The sequence below is a fragment of the Anomaloglossus baeobatrachus genome, chromosome 9, assembly GCF_048569485.1.
Source record: "Anomaloglossus baeobatrachus isolate aAnoBae1 chromosome 9, aAnoBae1.hap1, whole genome shotgun sequence".
In the NCBI taxonomy this organism is placed as follows: domain Eukaryota; kingdom Metazoa; phylum Chordata; class Amphibia; order Anura; family Aromobatidae; genus Anomaloglossus; species Anomaloglossus baeobatrachus.
The window spans coordinates 94,813,583-94,835,189 of record NC_134361.1 but is presented as its reverse complement, the minus strand read 5'-3'; the positions used below and the strand labels follow the sequence as shown (position 1 = coordinate 94,835,189).

Sequence of the window (21,607 nt, the reverse complement as noted above, 5' to 3'; positions counted from 1 at the left end):
GAATGGACCGTGGTGTGATGCCCGCGGCTGAGCACCAGGGGGCGCTGGCATCTGCTGTGTGTAGAACAAAGAGGTTCCTTTCTTACTCCGTGGAGTGACATGGCGCCGATATCCCGGAGTAATCCCCCGTACAGAGGGCGCCGGCTGCTGTGCGCACCGCCAGCCTACTATGCCACGGTCACCTCACTATAACAACCACCGGGCCTTATGTGTGAAAGAAATTGCGCCTTATACCATAGAAAGGAACTCTCGCGAGATTTTCAATAGACGGAAACTGACGATATTTTCCGAGCGCTTCGTTCCCCAGTTCGGGCGGTGAGGTCGCCTCGGGTGCCCTCTGCTGGCAGAGCTTTGTATTGCAGCGGTGCTCGGTGGCTGCGGGAGGAGCTTGTTCATTCGTTGTCTGCGGAAGCCGAGGCACCGGGTGGCCCGGGGACACCAGGTAAATACCGGGCCGGCGGTGGCCGGGGCCTTCCCTGCAGCGCTCTACGGCTCCGGAAAAGCCATGTGTGCGCGCTTTGTACAGCCGGGGCGGCAGCGTGCGGCACAGTGCAGCTCGGGCCTAGCCGCCCAGCAGCGGTCCCGGGCCCCGTCCTTTGTGAGGCCACTGCCGCCATGTTGTCGGGCTGGTACGGGCCCGGGCTGTACACGGGTGGTGCCGGCAGCTCTGTGCTGGTGGCCGGTCAGGCCTCATAGGCCAGCGCCGTGTCTGGGCGTGTAGGCCGCTGGTGAGGCAGCATGGAGGCCGGGCCGGCAGCGGGGAGGAGATCGGCCGCCATTGGGAAGGAGATCGGCCGACCGTCCTATGCGATCTCCGGGGAAGTGGTTGATTTGTGGTGATGGCCGTGCAGCACATGGAGGGAAGGCTGCCGCACAGCCGAGGCCAGGCCCTCCTGACTGCTGTCCTCCATCCCCTCCTGACTGCTGTCCTCCATCCCCTCCTGACTGCTGTCCTCCATCCCCTCCTGACTGCTGTCCTCCATCCCCTCCTGACTGCTGTCCTCCATCCCCTCCTGACTGCTGTCCTCCATCCCCTCCTGACTGCTGTCCTCCATCCCCTCCTGACTGCTGTCCTCCATCCCCTCCTGACTGCTGTCCTCCATCCCCTCCTGACTGCTGTCCTCCATCCCCTCATGGTGGCTGTCATTGCCTGGTGGTGGCTGGCTATGTCTGTAGGCTGCTTGCCTTGGGAGATGGATGGTGGCCGCACTGACCAGGTCACCCAACGGTGTAATAAGGCCGAAATACGTCTGCAGATCGTAGATGAGGGAAAATCCCCATAATGTCTCCAGGAGGAGTGGGAGGAAGCATGGAGAATGGTGCACAATGCCAGGAGCGATGGGCACCCAGCCCGGAGCCAGCGGAGAGGGCTCGCGAATTGTCAGGGCTACTACATTGCCAGAAGCGGCCCTCCGAGGGGAGCGGATGGAGCAGGATGTCCCCCTTATACCTGGCTGTCATCCATTACCAGACAGAGGGGTGGAACAAGATCCCAGAAACGGTCACACCCAGGGAGCGGATGGAGACGGTCACCCCCATTATACCTGGCCATCATGTATTACCAGGGGGAGGGGTGGAACAAGATCCCAGAGTCAGCCGACCACCCCCGGGGAGCAATGGAGATTGTCGCCTCCCCTTTATACCTGATTGTCATCCATTACCAGACAGAGGGGTGGAACAAGACGGTCACCCCCCATTATACCTGTCCATCATCCGTTACCAGGGGGAGGAGTGGAACAAAATGCCATACCCGACACCTCCAATAGAGCAAATAAAGACAGTGGTCCCCCTTTTACCGACCCATTACCAGGGGGAGGGGTGGACCAAGATCCTGCGGGCATCAGCCAATAAAAGGTTAAAGCCGCTAGCATCTGTCATCAGGTTATGTGTGTTTACTGTTAAAAATGAAATTTGGGGAAAGCGTCTGTGCAGGTGTCAGCCATACTGTGGGGATAGATCTTCATCAGACGGTGGCTGTGAGGGTTTGTGTATTGGGGTAGCTAGGTGTACCCCAATGATCAGGGGGCCGGATGTCGTCTATAGCTGCAGGAGTATCTTGTCGTGAAGAAACTGAGGCACCAAAAAGTCCCAGTACATCTTTCCCAAAAGGGGTTTACACTACCTGATACTAATGATCTATCCCGAGGACAAGTGATCAGTGCTGGGCTGGCTGCGGAGCTGGGGGATCCACCAATACCTCCGATATGGAAGCTGCCTCCTAATTATCAGCGGTATGCAGAGGACGAGCTCGGCCCATCAGGCTGCCCGGGGCGGCCTATAAGCTCTTATTGCTGAGAACTGGTCATGAATATCAGAGTGGGAAAACCCCATTAAAGCTTTAATTTGCTTATTTTTTAGGGATCATGTGTGTATTTAGGGTGTAACATTCTCACCAAGCAGTGTCTTCTCCCAGGTCCATTGTGGCATCTCACGACTGTGCTTGTGACCTGCCGAATCTCAGTGGTTGCTGTGTGGAGAGGTCACTTTTTGGATTTTCTCAATGCAAATCTATTGGATACAGGACAGGGTTACAGAGCATCTGTCAGAGACTGACATTGAGAGAGTATCCGCAGGACACAGATTGGAGCGGTCTGGAACACAGAGACCAGCGAGTGCACTACACCTGTCATAACACACGAGAGCGAGCACTATCACTGCCGCGGGGTCAGCCCAAACCGGCAGCATGTTAGGCTATGTGCGCACATGTGCGCTCTGCACCGCACCTAAAAGGTGCGCTTCAGAGTGTAGCTGAAAAGCTGCGTTCTGAAGCGCATGGTGCCGGCAGAGACCGTGCGCTCTGCATGCTGCCTCTCCCTATAGACTGCATGCAAAGCGCACGGAAGAAGTGACATGTCAATTCTTAGAACGCAGCGTTTCGGGCAGCAGCCGAATCGCTGCGTTCTAATATGCCACGTGCGCACTGCTCCTGCACAATCTCCATATTGTGCAGGGGACGCAGGACGCATGCAGTTACGCTGCGCTGCAGATCGCAGCGTAACTGCATGTAATACGCACACGTGCGCACATAGCCTTACACAGCCTTGTAGGGGATATAGCCATGTTAACGTCACACCTTTGGGGTATATATACCCAACTTTTTTTCAAGTGGATTAACGCCTGAAATCCTTCTGCAAAAATACCAATGCTAAAAAGACACACATGCCTTGTAATGTCGGAACGTTTTGTTGTGCGTTTTGTCTTTATAAGCTTCTATCAATCTATTCAGGCTTCATAAGTGGCTAAAAGTGACCTGACTGATCTTCTGCGCCTTCTGCTTGGACGGTGCGAAGTAGTTTGTGAGAATTTCCAAAAAAGACTGACAGGACGTCCAAACAAGCTGACAGCAGGGTATGAAGCCTCTTCCTCTAGCAGAAACCGCCATCTAACAGCCACCGTCTGCACAAACCCCTGGGGCGCTCATGGATGCTTCCGCTCAGCAGAGACTTACAGCGTAACCCTCGTTTTAATTTTTATTTCCTAAATCAATAGTGCACATGAAAATAAGAAACTTTGCAATATTTCCTATCAGAGAAATCTACTTCTTTCTCTGCCAGAACTGATCAGTCATTATCAACATTCTCAATTCTAAGGTAAAGTCTGTATTCAGTGAAGACATCCCCATTACTGAGATAGGAGATGGCAGTTGGTGCTGATGAGATTCTATGTAGATAGAAGAGGCAGAGCTCCGCCCCCTCCTTCCTCTAGCTCCTTCCATTATAGAATCTCATCAGCACCAACTGCCATCTCCTATCTCAGTAATGGGGAAGTCTTCACTGAATAGACTTTACCTAAGAACTGAGAACTTTGATAATGACTGATCAATAATGGAAGAAAGAAGCCGATAACATATATTACAAAGTTTCTTATTTTCATCTGTAGTATTGATTTATGAAATGAAAATGATGGTTATGCTTTCAGTTTAATCAAATATGCTAATTAGATGCTTGTTGCTCTGGGTGTGGCCAATAGGCTCAGTGCAATGTTCAGCCACTGGTTTTGCCTGGCTCTCCTCCTGCACTGGTGGTTGACAGCATCTGTGCTTGGTGATGAATGCAGGGGCATGGAGGACCAGAGGACAGAACGGTGTCCTGAGCTCCTCGATCACACCCAGGGTGCACCGATATACCTAATTACCATGTTTAATGTAACTTCAGTTACCGCAGAAAACTAAAGGTGATATTCGTGTAGGGCTATATCCCCCGCAAGGCTGACAGACTCCTTTTTACTTCTTACTAATCCCACCCTTTGTAGTGTAAGTCATGATCTTAAAATATGTAGTGTGGCGAGAGTATTAGGGTTAGACAATAGGTTGTATGATATTAAAAACTAGAATTTTAACTTTTATTTGATTGTTGTAGTATTCAGGTGAAGTAATTGTTTGAAGTGGGAATAGTGTAAAAAGTTTTATTTTCTAGTTCTTTATTAAAGGAGTAATCCAGCTATTGTGAATAAGATCCCATTGGTGAAGCAGAAATGAGCAGAGCTAGCCTGCCCCATAGGTTACCCATCTACATTAGATACCCGACAGCTAGGTCTGGGCGACTGATCAAAGTAATTCAGTTAATTTTACAATTAACAACATGATTGTTTTGGGGGGGGGGGGGGGGGGTTTGCTAATCTGATTTTAGCCTCAGAACCTCCAGCAGCGATTTCTCACCATTTGTGTGAAGAAGTGGTTGCAGGATAAAGCAGGAGCCGCTGGTGAAGGCCGAGCAGCCTCCAGCGTGTGACCTGAAGGGAACAGCAGCAGTATCGGTGCAGGAATTTGTATGGCCCGAACAATTGATATGACTATTTAGCCATTTAAAGGACAAGAATGTTCATCCCTTTAAAAAAAAAAAAAAAGTCAGCAGGCCTATAGGATAAAATTAATATGCGGGTGCACAAATATGGTGCGGCCAATACACAAACATATACATGCACTATACGCCTGATTCATGGTTGTTCACATTGGTCTTTCAGAGGTGATTTTTTTTTTTTTTTTTTTGGGGCGGGGGGGGGGGGGGGGGGGGAGAGACAGATGTTCCTGATTCATAGACGTGCACCCCTTCATGAATCAGAGCACTGGAAGAGTAAACACCTATGCACCTTGCCACTAATCCTACTCTAGTCACTGCTGGAGGAACATTTGTGGCGTTGAAAGCACGAGTTGTGCCAAATTTATTCGACTTCTCAAAGCTTTTTACAGCAGAATACTGGTATACAGCTTTGCTGAGTCAGGCTTTGTGTCAGCACACTGTGATTAATGAATACATGAACTCCGCTATTGCTGTACATGTGAAAAATATGTAACATTTTTTGCTCCAAAAGAGTGCAAACCATCCAACCATGGCATGATATGGCACATGTAAATATTAAGAGGTAGCGTCCATCCATTAGGTCACTTTGTGGTTGGATGGCTTATACGCTTTGTGTTAAATATTTAAGTACTCAAGGTTTGGTTTTTGTTTGTTTTTTTAAAGATGCGCAGCAATGTTGGCGTTCATGTCTGCCTTAATATTCCCTGCAATGTCTGGTGCACAAGTGGCTTATGGTCTAAATCAAGTCTTTAAATGAATGGTATAGTTTCCCCATATGTGGCCTGAATGCTCCTGACCTCTCCGACAGTGACCTCTCACCTAAGAACAAATAGGACAAGCTCATTGAAATCCAACAGTGAGCTATTTTCTTAAAGTAAAATGTGTATCCCATGGGACCTGCCTCTCCTCCCTGTCCTGTGTCTGGATCTAAGACAATTAGCTGCAGCAGGAGCCTCCCCCCCCCTCCACTACAGCAGTACAAAAACATTAAATCCCAGACACTCCCCAGCTGAAAATGCTGTCCATAAACCTTGTCAATTTATTTTCGCTGTCTATGGTTAGGGAACCATGAATGTACCCATAGGTTCCCTTTAGGTAATGAACAGCGATAATCCAGGTAGGGACGGACCCATGTACTGTTACCATGCAGTTGCACATATTGGGGCACATTCATCAAATGTGCTGATCAGAAGCATCCCTTGTTGCCCATCGCCACCGGTCAGAGTGCAGCTATTTGGTGGCGTAGTAGAGGAGCATGTCTCTAGGTGTACTGCTTACATAATTTGGCTGTTTTTTTCTTAAAGGGCACCTATGGTCAGGTTCATGCAGTGTGTATGATTCTGAGCAGATTATGGTGTTATCAGAGGTGAGGACATAGTGGTGGGGTTGTGATCATGTCATGGAGTGGTTCAGACAAACAAGGCTCTTGTTACCGACAAGGCTGCCTCCCCGAGGTGTAGTGTTGTCATGCCGCCACATAGGGTTGCCAAGAAACCTGCTATCCACTCCTTTAGCTTGTAATGTACCAACAAAATAACATTCTCTAATATGTCGTCATCTGTGGAGAGAAAGGGAGAAGATCCCGAATTCAGCAGCCAAGCAGAATAATCGCTGAGATAGACATGGCGGCTCCAAAAGACCAGGCGTGAGGGGGAGGTAGAGACTGTACAGGGTTTATGTAACCCTGCTCCGAGCAGTATCCTGTACCAACCACAAAGGGGAAAGCTCTGCGTGTAGCCGCACCTCAGAGATCGTGTTTGCATGATGTCTGCTGACTCTAAGGCGCTCTCGTGATGAGAGGTTTGACAAATAATCTTGCCACCATACAAAGGATTATTGGACTTCATGCTAAATTTTAGTTTACAGACCCAGCTCTTTATACGGCTGCAGGTTACTTGTAGTCTAATCGGACTCTATATATCCAGGTGACGAGGACACTAAGGCTAGGTTCAGATTTCCGTTGTTTTGCATCAGTCACATGCGTTGTTTGACGCTTGTGACTGATGCGTTGTACAACGGATGACAAGAATAGAATTCATTGTCGGATTTCATTGTAAAACGTGAGAGAGCGAGCGATCAGCTGATTGTTCACAATAGCCGGCCGCCGGGTGATCAGCTGATCGCTCTCATTAGCCGGCCGCCGGGTGATCAGCTGATCGCTCTCATTAGCCGGCCGCAGGGTGATCAGCTGATCGCTCACAGCAGCCGGCCGCAGGGTGATCAGCTGTTCGCTCACAGCAGCCGGCCGCCAGCTGTTCGCTCACAGCAGCCGGCCGCCAGCTGTTCGCTCACAGCAGCCGGCCGCCAGCTGATCGCTCACAGCAGCCGGCTGCCAGCTGATCGCTCACAGCAGCCGGCTGCCAGCTGATCGCTCACAGCAGCCGGCCGCCAGCTGATCGCTCACAGAAGCCGGACGCTGGGCAATCTGCTTATCGTTCCTGCCGCCCGACGGTCAGTCATTCCACAACTGATCAGTCGGGCGGAGGATGCAACGCAAGAGCATCAGTCACAATCCGACGCTCATACAAGTATATGGGAACAACAAAATCTGCCAAACGGATTCCGTTGTTTACCAGAGCCGCAGATTGTGACTGATACAAATTGACGGAAATGTGAACCTAGCCTAATTTGGAGTTATTTTGTGACGTGGTCACATTGGACAACCCCTCACCTGCACCCATGTTCAATGCTGGAGAAATATATTTTTTTCATGAAGCTTCCAATGATATAAATGAATAGTAGGAATACTCTCCCGTTGTTGCTGCTCTTGTGCGTCCATGAACTTCCCGCCAGTTTTTAATTAACCTTGTTCCACTGACGACAGGTCAACACTTAATGCAAGGGTCATCCAGACCACATCACTGCTGGACCCCGCTGGTAAACAGAGCTGGAGGCATGGAAGTGTGGGACCAGATGGACCAGGGATTGGGAGGGTGATCACTGCAGTTTTATCTGGGGTAAATCCCCACGGAAAGGAAATTATTATTATTATTATAGCGCCATTTATTCCATGGCGCTTTACAAGTGAAAGAGGGTATACATACAACAATCATTAACAGTACAAAACAGACTGGTATAGGAGGAGAGAGGACCCTGCCCGCGAGGGCTCACAGTCTACAGGGAATGGGTGATGGTACAATAGGTGAGGACAGAGCTGGTTGCGCAGTGGTCTACTGGACTGAGGGCTATTGTAGGTTGTAGGCTTGGTGGAAGAGGTGGGTCTTGAGGTACCTCTTGAAGCTTTCCACAGTAGGTGAGAGTCTGACGTGCTGAGGTAGAGCATTCCAGAGTATGGGGGATGCACGGGAGAAATCTTGTACGCGATTGTGGGAAGAGGAGATAAGAGAGGAGCAGAGAAGGAGATCTTGTGAGGATCTGAGGTTGCGTGCAGGTAGGTACCGGGAGACTAGGTCAGAGATGTAGGGGGGAGACAGGTTGTGCATGGCTTTGTATGTCATTGTTAATGTTTTGAACTGAAGTCGTTGGGTGATGGGAAGCCAGTGAAGGGATTGGCAGAGTGGTGAGGCTGGGGAGTAGCGAGGGGAGAGGTGGATTAAAGGGGTTGTCCGACATAACAAAAATGTTTGAGTTTAAGCTAATCTGTGCTGTATTGTCATATAAATCACCCCTACATTGTTATTTTTTGTTTTCTAACTTTTGTTCCTCTTGAATTCACCCTTTATTCTCTGCAGCTCTCTCTCTCTCGCATTCAGCTCCAGCAAACTGACCACTTCCTGTGCCACACCTCCCAGTCAGAGCTGACACCGCCCGGCCTCACTGTCCAGCCCCACCCCAGTGTCCAGCCTCGCCCCCTGCCCACCCCCTGCACACACAATCCCTGTCAGTATATTCTGCCCCAGCACTGACCTGTTATCACTACAGCATTGCAAATAATAACCCCACATCGGGCTCTGCACCGCACACACACATTGGGCTCTGCACCGCACACACACATTGGGCTCTGCACCGCACACACACATTGGGCTCTGCACCGCACACACACATTGGGCTCTGCACCGCACACACACATTGGGCTCTGCACCGCACACACACATTGGGCTCTGCACCGCACACACCCCTACCCCCATAGGGAACACATGTAGGGAGTGCATACTCACCCGTCCTCGGTCCCCGCCGCTCCTGCACGTTTGCGCGCTGTCTGTGCTCTGGCCATATCAGCACAGTAGTGACCTCACCGCTGTGCTGAAGAGAGCACAGACAGCCAGGCAGTGATGAGAAGCGTAACGCTCCTTCTCATCAGCGCTTTCAAATATACCGGCATCTGTGATCTGTGATGCCGGTATATTTGAATGTGCGATCCTGAGCAGGGGGCCCGGTGCTGGCGCTGACACCACGGCAGCCGCCGCCAGGCCCCTCCCCCAGGTCACGGACCCCACAGCAGTGCAGGGGGAGGTTGTGGGCAGAGTACGGGGTGTGGGGGAATGTGTGGGAGGGTGCAGGGAAGGGGGCGGGGCTCATCACACTGTAGCCGCCCAGCAGGGAGGCGACATGCTGTTTCCAGATTTGCATGTCAACATGGCCCTGCCCATGTTGACATGAAATGACCGGAAGCAGCAAAATCGCGGCAGGAGCGGTCACATGACCACTCTGAGCCGGGGGAGAGGGGCTGACAGCAGGGCAGGTAAGTGGTCTCTATCTACTTACCTGCCCCAATGTAGCCCAATAGGGTAATAATGAAAAAAACTCCAAATAAGCCAGATAACCCCTTTAAGCGGGCTGCAGAGTTTAGGATAGATTGGAGGGGTGCAAGAGTGTTGGAAGGGAGGCCAGAGAGCAGGAGGTTGCAGTAGTCGAGGCGGGAGATGATGAGGGCATACACTAATGTTTTTGCTGATTCTTGGTTAAGGAAAGGAATTCCTATAGGTTTTACCTGAAGACTTATAGGTGAAACCAACAGCCCATTATAGTATCAGGCAAGTGGATGAGATACAAGTATCCATCTGCTGCAGACTTTTTCTGCTGGAATGAACCTACGCACCAGATTTTAGTCTTATTAAAATTAGTGGTGAATCTGCATAGTTTTCCATGTAATTTATCTCTAATGGGGGTTTTCTACTTAAAGTGGTCCCCAAATGTTCTAGAAAAAAAAAAGTAATTACCCTCCCCGTGTGTTGTCATGTTCCCTCTCTAAGATGTAGGTGATGTTATATATTGACATGCAAGCAGATTAATAATATTTCTTATTGCTGACACATTTTTTGATATTTTTCTGCAGACATGGACGGAAAAAAGTTGATTACGGCAACTGACACCCAGTACTCTAGCAGCTTATTACAAGCTTTAAATGACCAGCGGCTACAGGGCTTGTATTGTGACGTCACAGTCATCGTTGAAGACCGCAAGTTCAGAGCCCATAAGAATATACTTTCCGCGTGTAGCACTTATTTTCACCAGCTGTTCATTGTCGCTGGACCGGTAGTGGAATTGAATTTTGTCAGAGCTGAAATTTTTGCAGAAATTCTGAACTATATTTACAGCGCTAAAATTGTCCGTGTGAAATGCGACATGCTGGAGGAACTGATCAAATCTGGAAATCTGCTGGGTGTTCCTTTTATAGCGGAGCTTGGCATACCTTTATCACAAGTGAAGGGTATGGCTGCTGACGCTAAGGATGGTTCTCCTGAGTCCAAGGATAATTCTGATCCAAAATCGCAAGAGTCGGCAAAAAACAGCCCTTCATCCAGTAAAGCAGTGGGTGGCTCGGCGATGCCAGTGAAAAAACCTGAGATGGAAACAAATGTGATCGAGGATGATTCCGATGACGATGATGTGATCTTTTGTTCGGAGACTATACAAGCTAAACCAGTCACGTCAGAAAAAAAAGAACCGGTACAAACCCCAATCCCTGCTTCTAATGGGCAAATCTCTGATACAAAAATTGATGCACCAACTAGTCTACAGCCGAACCAGAGCACTAAACCTCCAACCCAATCCCCTTCCAATTCAAGCCTATCTACTCCAAATCCCCCTCCAAACGGTGCTGTTGTCCCTCCTGCTCCTCCACAACCTGCACCGGTTACAGTACTTCTTCCTGTCCAGATCTCCCAAAATGCCTCTTCTGTTACACCTGGGTCGGCCCAGAAGGAAGCAACCCCTAACGCTACTCAAAATTTGCCAAAACTACTACCAATTGGTATTATTAAGCCGAAGACAGAACTGATCTTGGACGGCAACTGCATCTTACCATCTCCTGTGTCTTCAGCGGTGTCTTTGGAACAGCCTACAATTACACACAAAAATGTTTCTTTTGATGGAGTCCAGAAAAAGCAAGTGGTGACCTTCAGCCCCGGATCATCTTCAAAACCCGGAGAATTTAAAATTAAGATTGCCGATGTTGTTTCCGGAACCAGCAAGGATTCTTCAGAGCCCCGACGCATATTGGACGGCAAAAAAATCATTACGTTGGACACGGCATCCGAGATCGAGGGATTGTCAACAGGGTGCAAAGTTTATGCAAACATCGGGGAGGATACATACGATATAGTAATCCCCATCAAGGAAGATCCTGAAGAAGTGGTGTTGCCAAAGCTGGAGGAGGATGATGGCTTTCCAGATCGTAAACGAATGAAACTAAAGCACGAAGATCACTACGAGCTCATCGTCGACGGAAGAGTCTACTATATCTGCATTGTGTGCAAAAGATCCTACGTTTGTCTGACGAGTTTACGGAGACATTTTAATGTTCACTCATGGGAAAAGAAATATCCTTGTCGCTATTGTGAGAGGATCTTCCCTCTTGCAGAATATCGTACAAAACATGAAATTCACCATACAGGAGAAAGAAGATATCAGTGCTTGACTTGTGGTAGCTCATTTATTAATTATCAAGTCATGGCGTCACACATTCGATCTGTGCACAGTATGGACCCTGCTGGAGACTCAAAGCTTTACCGTCTAAACCCATGCAAGACATTACAGATTAGACAGTACGCGTACATAGCGGAAAGCTCCAATTCTGTCCCCGTTATCAGTGATGGCGGAATCATATATGACATTGACCCAGACAAATCTGAACCTGCGTCTGCAGAGAACCATTCTAACGATGGGCCAAAACCTGTAAACTGGGATGATATCTTCCTTCAGCAGTCCAACCAGAACATGTTTAAGCCAACTACTTCGGAAGGCAATACTGAGTTTGAGTTTGTTATACCAGAATCCTATTAATCACATTAACATTCAGTGTAATTAGGACAAGGAGCAATGGATCTAACAGGTGAACTGCTGTCAGGATTTATTTTTTTTTATCTTAAATACACCATTTTAGTATAGCTTACAGAAAAGCCTAGTTTTAGTCTTTCTCATAAGTTGGATCCAATATGTGAGGGCATCTTCTCGGCAATCTCTTTAGCAGCCAACGATACAAGATTTACAGGGACTATTGGTATTCGCAATGTGTAGGAAATGATTAGGCACAGAGCTTTGTAATAAAAAAATAATAAAGATGTATGTATTACATTTTACTGACGTTCCGGTGTGAGACAGTCCCGCTGCCGAATACTTTAGGCATGTTTGCACTTTAAAATGAAGAAATTTATTTGGCGATGTCTAGACAGGTAACTGGCAGTTTCACGTTTATCTAAAGTCTTCCACTCCTCTATGGCTCAACTGGAAGATAAAACCGGCACAGTGGAAGTCATATCTGTGGAAAAGAAATGCAAGGAGAACAAAAGAAAAGCTTTTGATAGGGATACCACCATTGTCATAACTTTATTTTATGAAGTGTTCTCACTTGCACCTTAAAAGGATTTTCTGGGACCGCGGTATTGATGGCTTATCCAGTGGTGTCCAACTGTTGGCAACCCTGTTAAAGGGAACCTGTCACCACTTTTTTGCCCTATAAGCTGCGGCCACCACCACCGGGCTCTTATATACAGCATTCTAAGATACTGTATATAAGAGCCCAGGCCGCTGTGAACATAAAACACACTTTATAATACTTACCTAACGGTCGCTCGGTGGGCCGGTGCCTCCTCTTTCGGCCATCTTCGTCCTTCTTCTGAAGCCTGTGTGCATGACGCGTCTACGTCATATACACTCGCCGGTCCTGCGCAGGCGCACTACAATACTTTGATCTGCCCTGAGCAGGACAGATCAAAGTGCGCCTGCTCAGGACCTGAATGCCGGTGAGTGCGGATGTCGTCGGACCCGTCATGCACCGAAAGAGGCGGCGCCAGCGCCGGTCAACGGAGACACCCATTAGGCCCACCGCGCGACCGTTAGGTAAGTATTATAAAGTGTTTTTATGTTCACACAGCGGCCTGGGCTCTTATATACAGCATGTTAGAATACTGTATATAAGAGCCCGCTGGTGGTGGCCACAGCTTATAGCCAAAAAAAGTGGTGACAGGTTCCCTTTAATCAGCCCTGGAGAATCCTCTGTATATGCCTGTGCTGCGTATGGTAGTGTTATTCTATTTTCTAATGATAGGCCTTTGCAGGGAATCTGCCAAAACAATCCCCCTCCCCCACCTCTGTTTATATGGTGATGAGTAAAGGTGTGAGGACATTATCAATCTGATGCTCCCTGACTGAAAAAGCCTCTGTTTTATGAGGCTTAAAGGCGTTGTCCACTACTTTTCCATTGATGGCCTATCCTCAGGATAGGTCACCAATGTCTGATTGGCCGAGGTCCGACACTCCGCACCCCCGCCGATCAGCTGTTCTCAGTCCCGGTGGCAGCAGGCAGCTGGAGATGCTCAGTTCCGGCCCTGATCTCATCTTCTGATGGCAGCCAAGGACGGGTAGTGCACATCCGCTTCCTATTGATTAGAATAGGAGGCAGATGTCCAGTACCTGGCCTTGGTTGCCATCAGAAGATGGGAGTAGTGCCGGAACTGAGCATTTCCAGCTGCCGAGGCCGACAACAGCTGATCGACGGGGGTGCGGGGTGTCGGACCCCGGCTGATCAGACATTGATGACCTATCCAAATGATAGGTCGTCAATGTAAAAGTAGTGAACATCCCCTTTAAGTGCTCTGGGTGTGTCTAAGCACTTTTTAAGCCTCTACTTAGATTCTATTCCCTGCCCATCCCACACATTCGTCTTCTTGATTGACAGCTCACTAACCAAATACAGGAAAGTGCGGTTGGGCAGGGAATAGAAGTAGAGACTTGAGCTTTGACACACCCAGAGCACTTAAGCCTCATTAGTCGGGGAACAACAGTTTGCATCAGCAAATGCACGGATGACATTTTTCAGAGAGCAACATGACCATATAAGCAGTTTTGGGGGTGGATTTTTTTTCCCAACAGGTTCCCTGTAATATTGTGGTTGTAGTAAATCCTTTTAAATGGAACATGCCAGCTGATTCCTGCTGCCTGGCCCACCCAGCGTGAATCGGAGTCCGGCTGCATTATTGCATCTGGGTATGTTTTACTTAAAATTGCTGCAGCAAAAATTTACTTTACAATTGGCGGTTGTGGACTGTTTGTCTTGAATGACTAGTCCAAGTCCGGTCCCCAGCATCTTCTCCTTACCCCGCTACGTGTGTGTTTTGGGGAGAGACCGATCAGTTATCTGGACTGGGCAAGGCGTACTTGTCAGTGACGTTTCCCCCAGAGTAATCCTACAAAGCGTATAATCGCTGGCTTTCAAGTTTTTTTTTCTAAAACCCTGCAGCATTTCAGAGTAACACATACCGTACACAAGTGCAATAATACAGCCATGCTTCCCATGGTTCGGGCTGGATGAGTCCTCTGACAGCTTCCCTTGAACCCTTTCAACCTGCTGATATAAAAGTTTCAATTTTTAAGTTACGATAATGGTTAAGGGTTTGTTTTTTGTTTTGTTTTTTTCTATACATAAATGTTTCTGAAAAATATAAACTCCAAACATGTATTCTTGTATCACATGTACTATGAGGAGGTATAAATTGTGATTAATATGGATTATGTGGTACATTAAGATATAATACAGCTTATATTTGTCAAAACACTGTAACCATCATCCAAATTACTGCGCATGTAAGAATATTATTCTGGTATCCGCACAAGCCGCAAGGTTACAAAGGGTGTATTCACATAGAGAAGACAAGAACTTGAGCTAGGGCTATATGATGACTGCAGGTAGATTAGCCCAAATTGTGTCCTCCGTCACAGCGGTCACCAGAATTCACAGTGCACACTGCATACTATATAGGGGTTATCATCTTCTAGATAACGCTGTACTCTCCCTTCCCAGGTCCACAGGCAAGTTTCTGCAGATGATCCCGGTGTCTGGCATTTTTCTATGGCACGGACATCACGTGTCATCAGTGCAGCTCAGTAATCACCTGCTGCCAATGCCAAACACCAAGAGCAGAGGCAAAGACTCGCCGGTGTACATGGGGAAGGGGAGTACAGCTCAGTTTTTGTTTTTCTTAAACTTGAGCTAAAGACAACTTGTTTAGGTGAAGATTTTTTGGACCTGATGAGGCTGTTGTATATACTGTAAAAATCCATGTGACAATGGGTATATAATTCTATGACCGTTAAACCTATCTAGCCTGACTGACTACTCCTCAGTGTCCCTCCTCCCTGCTGGGATCTCACACTGCTCAGTACAATCAGTCAGGCTGGGTGGGCTAAGACTGAGTACACTTAGATTTATCAGCTAATTAATTCTATGGCTGGATTGATAAAATATGTATCTCAATATCTGGATTATACAGTTATTCTAACAAGGATTTTCAACGTAAATACACCAGCCTTATCGGGTCTAAGAGCAGTTAGTTTGAATTGTGAGATCTGGTGACACATTATAGCTACGCAGAAGCTACTGCAGAACATATCGTTGCCAAACGTAGTCGTAATAAAAGGCCATGTTTCATGTTACCCATGAAAGTTTTGAAGCTTTTTCTTGCTTTTCATGTTTCCTCTATTTCCCTTTAGTTGTATTGCTCGCACATTCATGTCGCACCATTTCACCCAGGCCAAAAAAAAAGACACAGGACAGATTATTTCACATTTTCTGGGATTCTCAGCAGATATTCGCTACGTTCTTACGGGATGCCTTCTCATATTGGAGCTTGGGTAGTGTATGTATTTTTTTGCCCCCACTGGATTTTACAGATATAAATTATTTTTCTACGTTTGTTTTCCTCCTTCGTGTACACTTGGGTTCCGGTTCCTTTAGTCGTAGTATATGGCTGTCACTCTCCTTGCTGTGAGCCATCCTTTTCTTTGTGCACTCAGACTACAGGCTTGTTATAAATGACTGGACGGGATCCTGGGCTTGTTGTAGTTAGCGTAGTAGGCAGATTACTATGGCCTTTTCTTTTTATAACGAAGACTTGGTTACACTAGTGATACTCGTTTTTTATGTGATGATACCATTGTGAATGCTTAACATTGTACAAAGACTAGGAGCAGGTATCTGTGTATATATAAGCTAAGTTGTGGGATTACAGCTGTATAATTGCCTTGTAATACAAATATGAAGAGAGGTCGGACGAAGGAATGGGTCGGGGGACATTAAAGCTAAAATGTACAATCACACATTTTTTCATGTGCATTTGTTTAATTGTAACTGTCGATGGATCTTGGAATTTTCCACACCTATTTTATGCATCATACCAATACATTACGTCATGGACGCCTTCCTATATCTTTACATGTAACGATTAACTTGCCCTGAATTTGCTATGGTAGGCGTGAGATAGAGAATTGCAAAGACTGTTAATCACCAAGTGCTGGGTATGCTGGTATCTGTAGTTCTCCAGCAGAGGAGCACTAGGCCTCAATGACTCCTCCCGCTGACTGCCGGCTCCTGACTTTTAGACCCGGTAGGGTTGTCCCCACCACATACATGGTTGGTTGGCATATGGATTGGGTACGCCATAAAGGTTAAACAGTTTAACTTCATTAGTTTTGTTTAAAATGTTTTAACTATTTTTTTATGTGAAAATGTCAGTTTTAAAAGAAAATCAGAAAACCAGTCAATAAGATGCAAAGTTTGATAGTGGTCCAAACTAGCATGAGACAGGGAGAAGGAGTCCTATTTGGTGCCTGTGTAACATCTCAGTCTGGGTTGTATGGAAGGGGCAAATACTATGAATATTAAGAAATATTTAACTTGTGAGTTCCTGGAGCAAACCGCATGCTACTAAATTCTGCAACCCTTTCTTTCAGTATTGATTTGGACCATTGCACGGTCTAAAGATGCTAAACTGCAAGCAAGAATAGCCGCTACAAGTCCGTTATCTTGGCACATTAATTATTACTCTCCCCTCATGTATATGGAGGTTACAGTTCTAAAGTTGAAGTTTCTACTTTCCAAGCCCTGGCACATATTGCTTTTCAGATCGCATTCCAGTCTTACATGTTCAGGAAGAAAGCGGTGTCAACATAACATGTTCTGCTCTTCTGTTGTCACTGCACATCATGGAATGCATTTGTTTGTCTTTAAGAAGTTGGGTTGTATGTCCTTTTATTCTTCAATGATCTTATTCCAAAGTCCTTTTTTTTTTTTTGTACCGGTCTTGTGTATATATTATTGTACAGCTTTCCTTAACTTTTTGTTTTTTTGTTTTTTAAAGTCTCGTGCTACTTTTCACTAACCGATACTTGAGCCTTTAGACTTTAGAGCTTTCTATGGCAAACCAATAAACTTTTTTCAATCTGACTCGTGTAACATGCTTTAATTGGAAACGCTCATTCAGGACATGTGATTGCAAGTCTGCCTTAAAGAAGTGCCCCCATTCCCCCGCAACCCAAAACCAGTGCATATGTACTGTAGTGTCCATGTGCTATAGGGAATCTGGCAGCAGCATGATGTAGGAGCAGAGACCCGATTCAGCGCTGTCACTTGATGGGCTGGTTGTTTAGATTGTCCCTATTTTCTCTGTTGTAGATGTGTATAACCCTGCCCACACCAGTGATTGGTAGCTTTCTATGTACACTTAGCAAGCTGCCAATCTGTGGTGGGGGTGTGGCTACAGACTTTCCTGACTGGCCTGCACAGGAGACCTAGTCCTGCAGTGATAATCTCATGCTGATAAAACACACTGTATTAAAACTACAACACAGCCTAGTAAGTGACACATCTGGAATCGGGCTCTCCTACTCTATATTATGCTGCTCTTAGATTAAATAGCTAAAACCTGCTGATAAATTACCTTTACAGGGAACCTGTCGGGTGCAATATGGACCCAGGACCATGAGCAGTTCTGGCTGCATATTGCTAATCCCTGCCTAACCGTCCCTGTATACATTACAATAGATTTAGAAAAGTATTTCTAAAGATCTTAAATTGTATACTAATGAGCGAGGGCACTAGCCCCAAGGGTGTTCCTTCCCTTGCTAATCACCCCCATTAGCATGTTAGTATGCCCTTGTGGGTGTGTTAACATGCTAATGAATGTGCAGCGTCAGAGATGATCTTACTCCGCTCTCTGCTGCCAAACGCTGGATTTCGGCTCAGTGTGCAAGACCCCGGAGTTTGGGTCATGTGTACTATGAAGCTGGGTGTACGTGTCCCGGCTTCAAACTAAAGTAGTGCGCATGACCAAACCTCCGGGGTCAGGCGTACTGAGCCGAAATCCAGCGTCAGACGACGGCGGAGACATGAGTGAGATCATCCTGTGACGCTGCACATTCATTAGCATGTTAGCACATGCTAATTGGGGCGATTAGCCAGGGGAACAACGCTCGGGGACTAGTCCCTGCGCTCATTAGCATACGGTAAAAGAGCTTTAGAAATACTTTTTCTAAAGATCTCTATATCTATGCTAGTGTATACAGGGACGGTTAGGCAGGAATTAGCAATATGTACCCAGAACTGCTCGTGGTTCTGGGTGCATATTGGACCTGACAGGTTCCCTTTAATATACTCTCTGCCACCTTCTTTGATATTAGGTGCCATTCCACTATTTTTCTGAGTCCCACGACAGCAACTTAGATTCTTGGGATCACTGCCCTATACATGAGTTGGATGTCCTTCTTTTCACCGTATAAGTATGAAGTCCTCGTTTTGATGCTCCGTAGACTTACATTATAAAAGTCACTTTGGGTCATCAATCAGAGGGAGACCAGAACGATACTGGCTATCGGAGAAGACGGCAGTAAGGGAGTATAAACACACTGACACTACAGTACATCCAAATGTATGAAGCAGGGGGGGGGGGGTTCATAGGCTTCTTTAATTTGTACACTGAACCCCCCAACCCTGCCCCCCCCCACTTTCCAAAAAAGACCATATTTACTTGTTACAATACCAAAGAAAGAAATAATACATTTTAAATTGTATAACACAATAATAATAGTGGTGATGGCCATACGCCATGAAGAAAGAAAATAAAACTTAATTGCCGAATCTCGGACTATTTTACCCACTAGAAGTGGCGTCTGCCATTTAGCACTGTTCATGAAAAGGAAAATCCCTCCATTATTACATACAACGGTCTCCTGTTAGATATCAGCTCCTACACGTCGGCTGCTTCTTAGCAACAGAATGTACCGGACAGAAGTGACACATTCTCACCGAGAAATCCGATATACTTGTAGACAAGATACTAATTTAAGAAAAAAAAAAGACTTGTACAAGCCTCACTCGCCGATGGAGTGTGGGCTACACAGGTTGTATCCAGTACTACAGGTCATAATGCACCGAAGTCTGTGCTCAGCCGAGGACGATGCCTAAATTACCAAACACATTCCTTCACATGTAAATGCAATATACACAAAACAATAGGACGTTTTCAGGTAGAGAGGTGGGTCGTACAGGGGAGCAAGCAGTGTAATATAAAGTATTTTGGCCTCTTTGCCCGTTTCTGCAATTAACGAAAGAACAATTTACCTCTAGATCTTATACCTGGTTTTTCAGGTGCCACACAGAATACTACTTTTAATGACTATTCAGAATTATTCATCCCCCTAAATGTACATATTTAAAAGTTAGTATCTTATCAGAGAAATAATAAAGGAAATATTCAGCCACACATGTTCTGCTATAAAAATAAATTCTCAATGGTTTATTGATAAACATAGGGGAAAACAGAAAAAAAAAAACCAAAAAACAATTATTTAAAAAAAAATGTAAATGATAGACCCTCAAAATATATCTGGAGGGCTCATGAAAAAAATGGGTCAGTAGTGGCAGCAGCAGTGGCAGCGAGTTAGTGGTGCAGCAGGCCGGTGCGGTGAGTTAGTGGTGCGGTGAGTGAGTGGTGCGGTGAGTGTCCCAGTGTCCGCGGTCCTGGTAAAAAATGATGGCGCCTGGAGCAGCACATGCGCAGATGGAGCTCTCATCCAAGGGCTCCATCTGCACACGCGCTGACTCCTGGCGCCATCATTTGAAACTTGGACCGCGGACACACTGGGAAACGTGCCGCACAGCCTCTCGCATGTACAGAGTGGCAGCCAGCAGGCCACCCACACAGAGAGATAGCCGGCACCGACAGGCACCCGGCTGCTGCCCACACGCAGCCACAGGCACCCGGCTGCCGCCCGCATTCTCACAGGCACCTGGCTGCCTGAACGCACCCGGTCACCGCACAGACAGGCCCCCCAGGTAAAGCTATATTCAGATTTTAAGACGCACCCCTCATTTTCCTCCCAAATTTTTGGGAGGAAAAGTGCGTCTTATAATCCGAAAAATACAGTATGCGTGAACTATTTAGGGAAGAAGCAGCAGCTGGTAATCTATCTGTAATGGAGTGGTCAGCCCAGTCACCAGATCTCAACCCTGTTGAACTGTTGTGGGAGCAGCTTGACCGTATGGTGCAAAAAAGTGCCCATCAATCCAATCCAACTTGGGGAGGGGGGGGGGGTAGAGAAATATCTCCAGATTACCTCCGCAAATTAGCAGCTAGAATGCCAAAGGTCTGCAAAGCTGGAATTGCTGCAAAGGAGCATTCTGTGTCAAAAGCAAAGTCTGAAGGAGAAAATTATTATTTCAAGTAAAAATCATTATTTCTAACCTCGTCAATGTCTGGACTATATTTTCTATTCATTATGCAACTCATTTTATAAATAAAAGTATGATTATTCATGGAAAAGACAAAATTGTCTGGGTGACCCCAAACATTTAAACTGTAATGTAAATCTGGTTCACTGATTACACAAAATATCATATCCAACTGTCTATGAACTGCATGCCCATATACACAGCTTAGAAGGTTCATCCTACTGACAGATTCCCCTTAGCACACTGACCGTACAGTACATCCACAGCTTTAAAGGGGGAGGGAGTTTGTAGGAAAATTTCTTTAATTAGTCATAAATAACGAGGTAATAGGCAGTGCTGTGAGGTCTGATTAAATTTGAGTAGAGGCTATAGAAACAAGAAACAAGCTTTTTTTTTTTTTAATAAAATAAAAAAAATCCATAAATCAAGTTTAATCATGGGAATTTAGACAAGTTTAGAAATTAACACTATAAATGTATTACATGTTCTAGCACTTTAAAGGCCGCTTTACACGCTGCGATATCGGTACCGATATCGCTAGCGTGGGTACCCGCCCCCATCTGTTGTGCGACACGGGCAAATCGCTGCCCGTGCCGCACAACATTGCCCAGACCCGTCACACTACTTACCTGCCCGGCGACGTCGCTGTGACCAGCAAACCGCCTCCTTACTAAGGGGGGCGGTTCGTTCAGAGTCACAGCTGCGTCACTAAACCGCCGCCCAATAGAAGCGGAAGGGCGGAGATGAGCGGGACGTAACATCCCGCCCACCTCCTTCCTCCCGCATAGCGGCCGGGAGGCAGGTAAGGAGAGCTTCCTCGTTCCTGCGGTGTCACACGCAGGGCTGTGGAGTCGGAGTCGTGGAGTCGGAGTCGGAGTCGGAGCTCATTTTGGTGGAGTCGGAG

At 46.8% G+C, this 21,607-nt stretch overlaps 1 protein-coding gene across 1 annotated transcript; it reads left to right on the top strand.

Moving 5' to 3' along the window:
- Nucleotides 1-96: 96 nt before the first annotated feature.
- Nucleotides 97-17,421, top strand: ZBTB33 (zinc finger and BTB domain containing 33). Its single transcript, XM_075323905.1, has 2 exons — nucleotides 97-442; nucleotides 10,036-17,421. The coding sequence occupies exon 2, from the start codon at nucleotides 10,038-10,040 to the stop codon at nucleotides 11,982-11,984; it is 1,947 nt and encodes a 648-aa protein (XP_075180020.1). The 5' UTR covers nucleotides 97-442; nucleotides 10,036-10,037; the 3' UTR covers nucleotides 11,985-17,421.
- Nucleotides 17,422-21,607: the final 4,186 nt, after the last annotated feature.

Coding starts and splice junctions, on each gene's coding strand:
- ZBTB33 (XM_075323905.1), top strand. CDS start 10,038: ATGGACGGAAAAAAGTTGATTACGGCAACTGACACCCAGTACTCTAGC.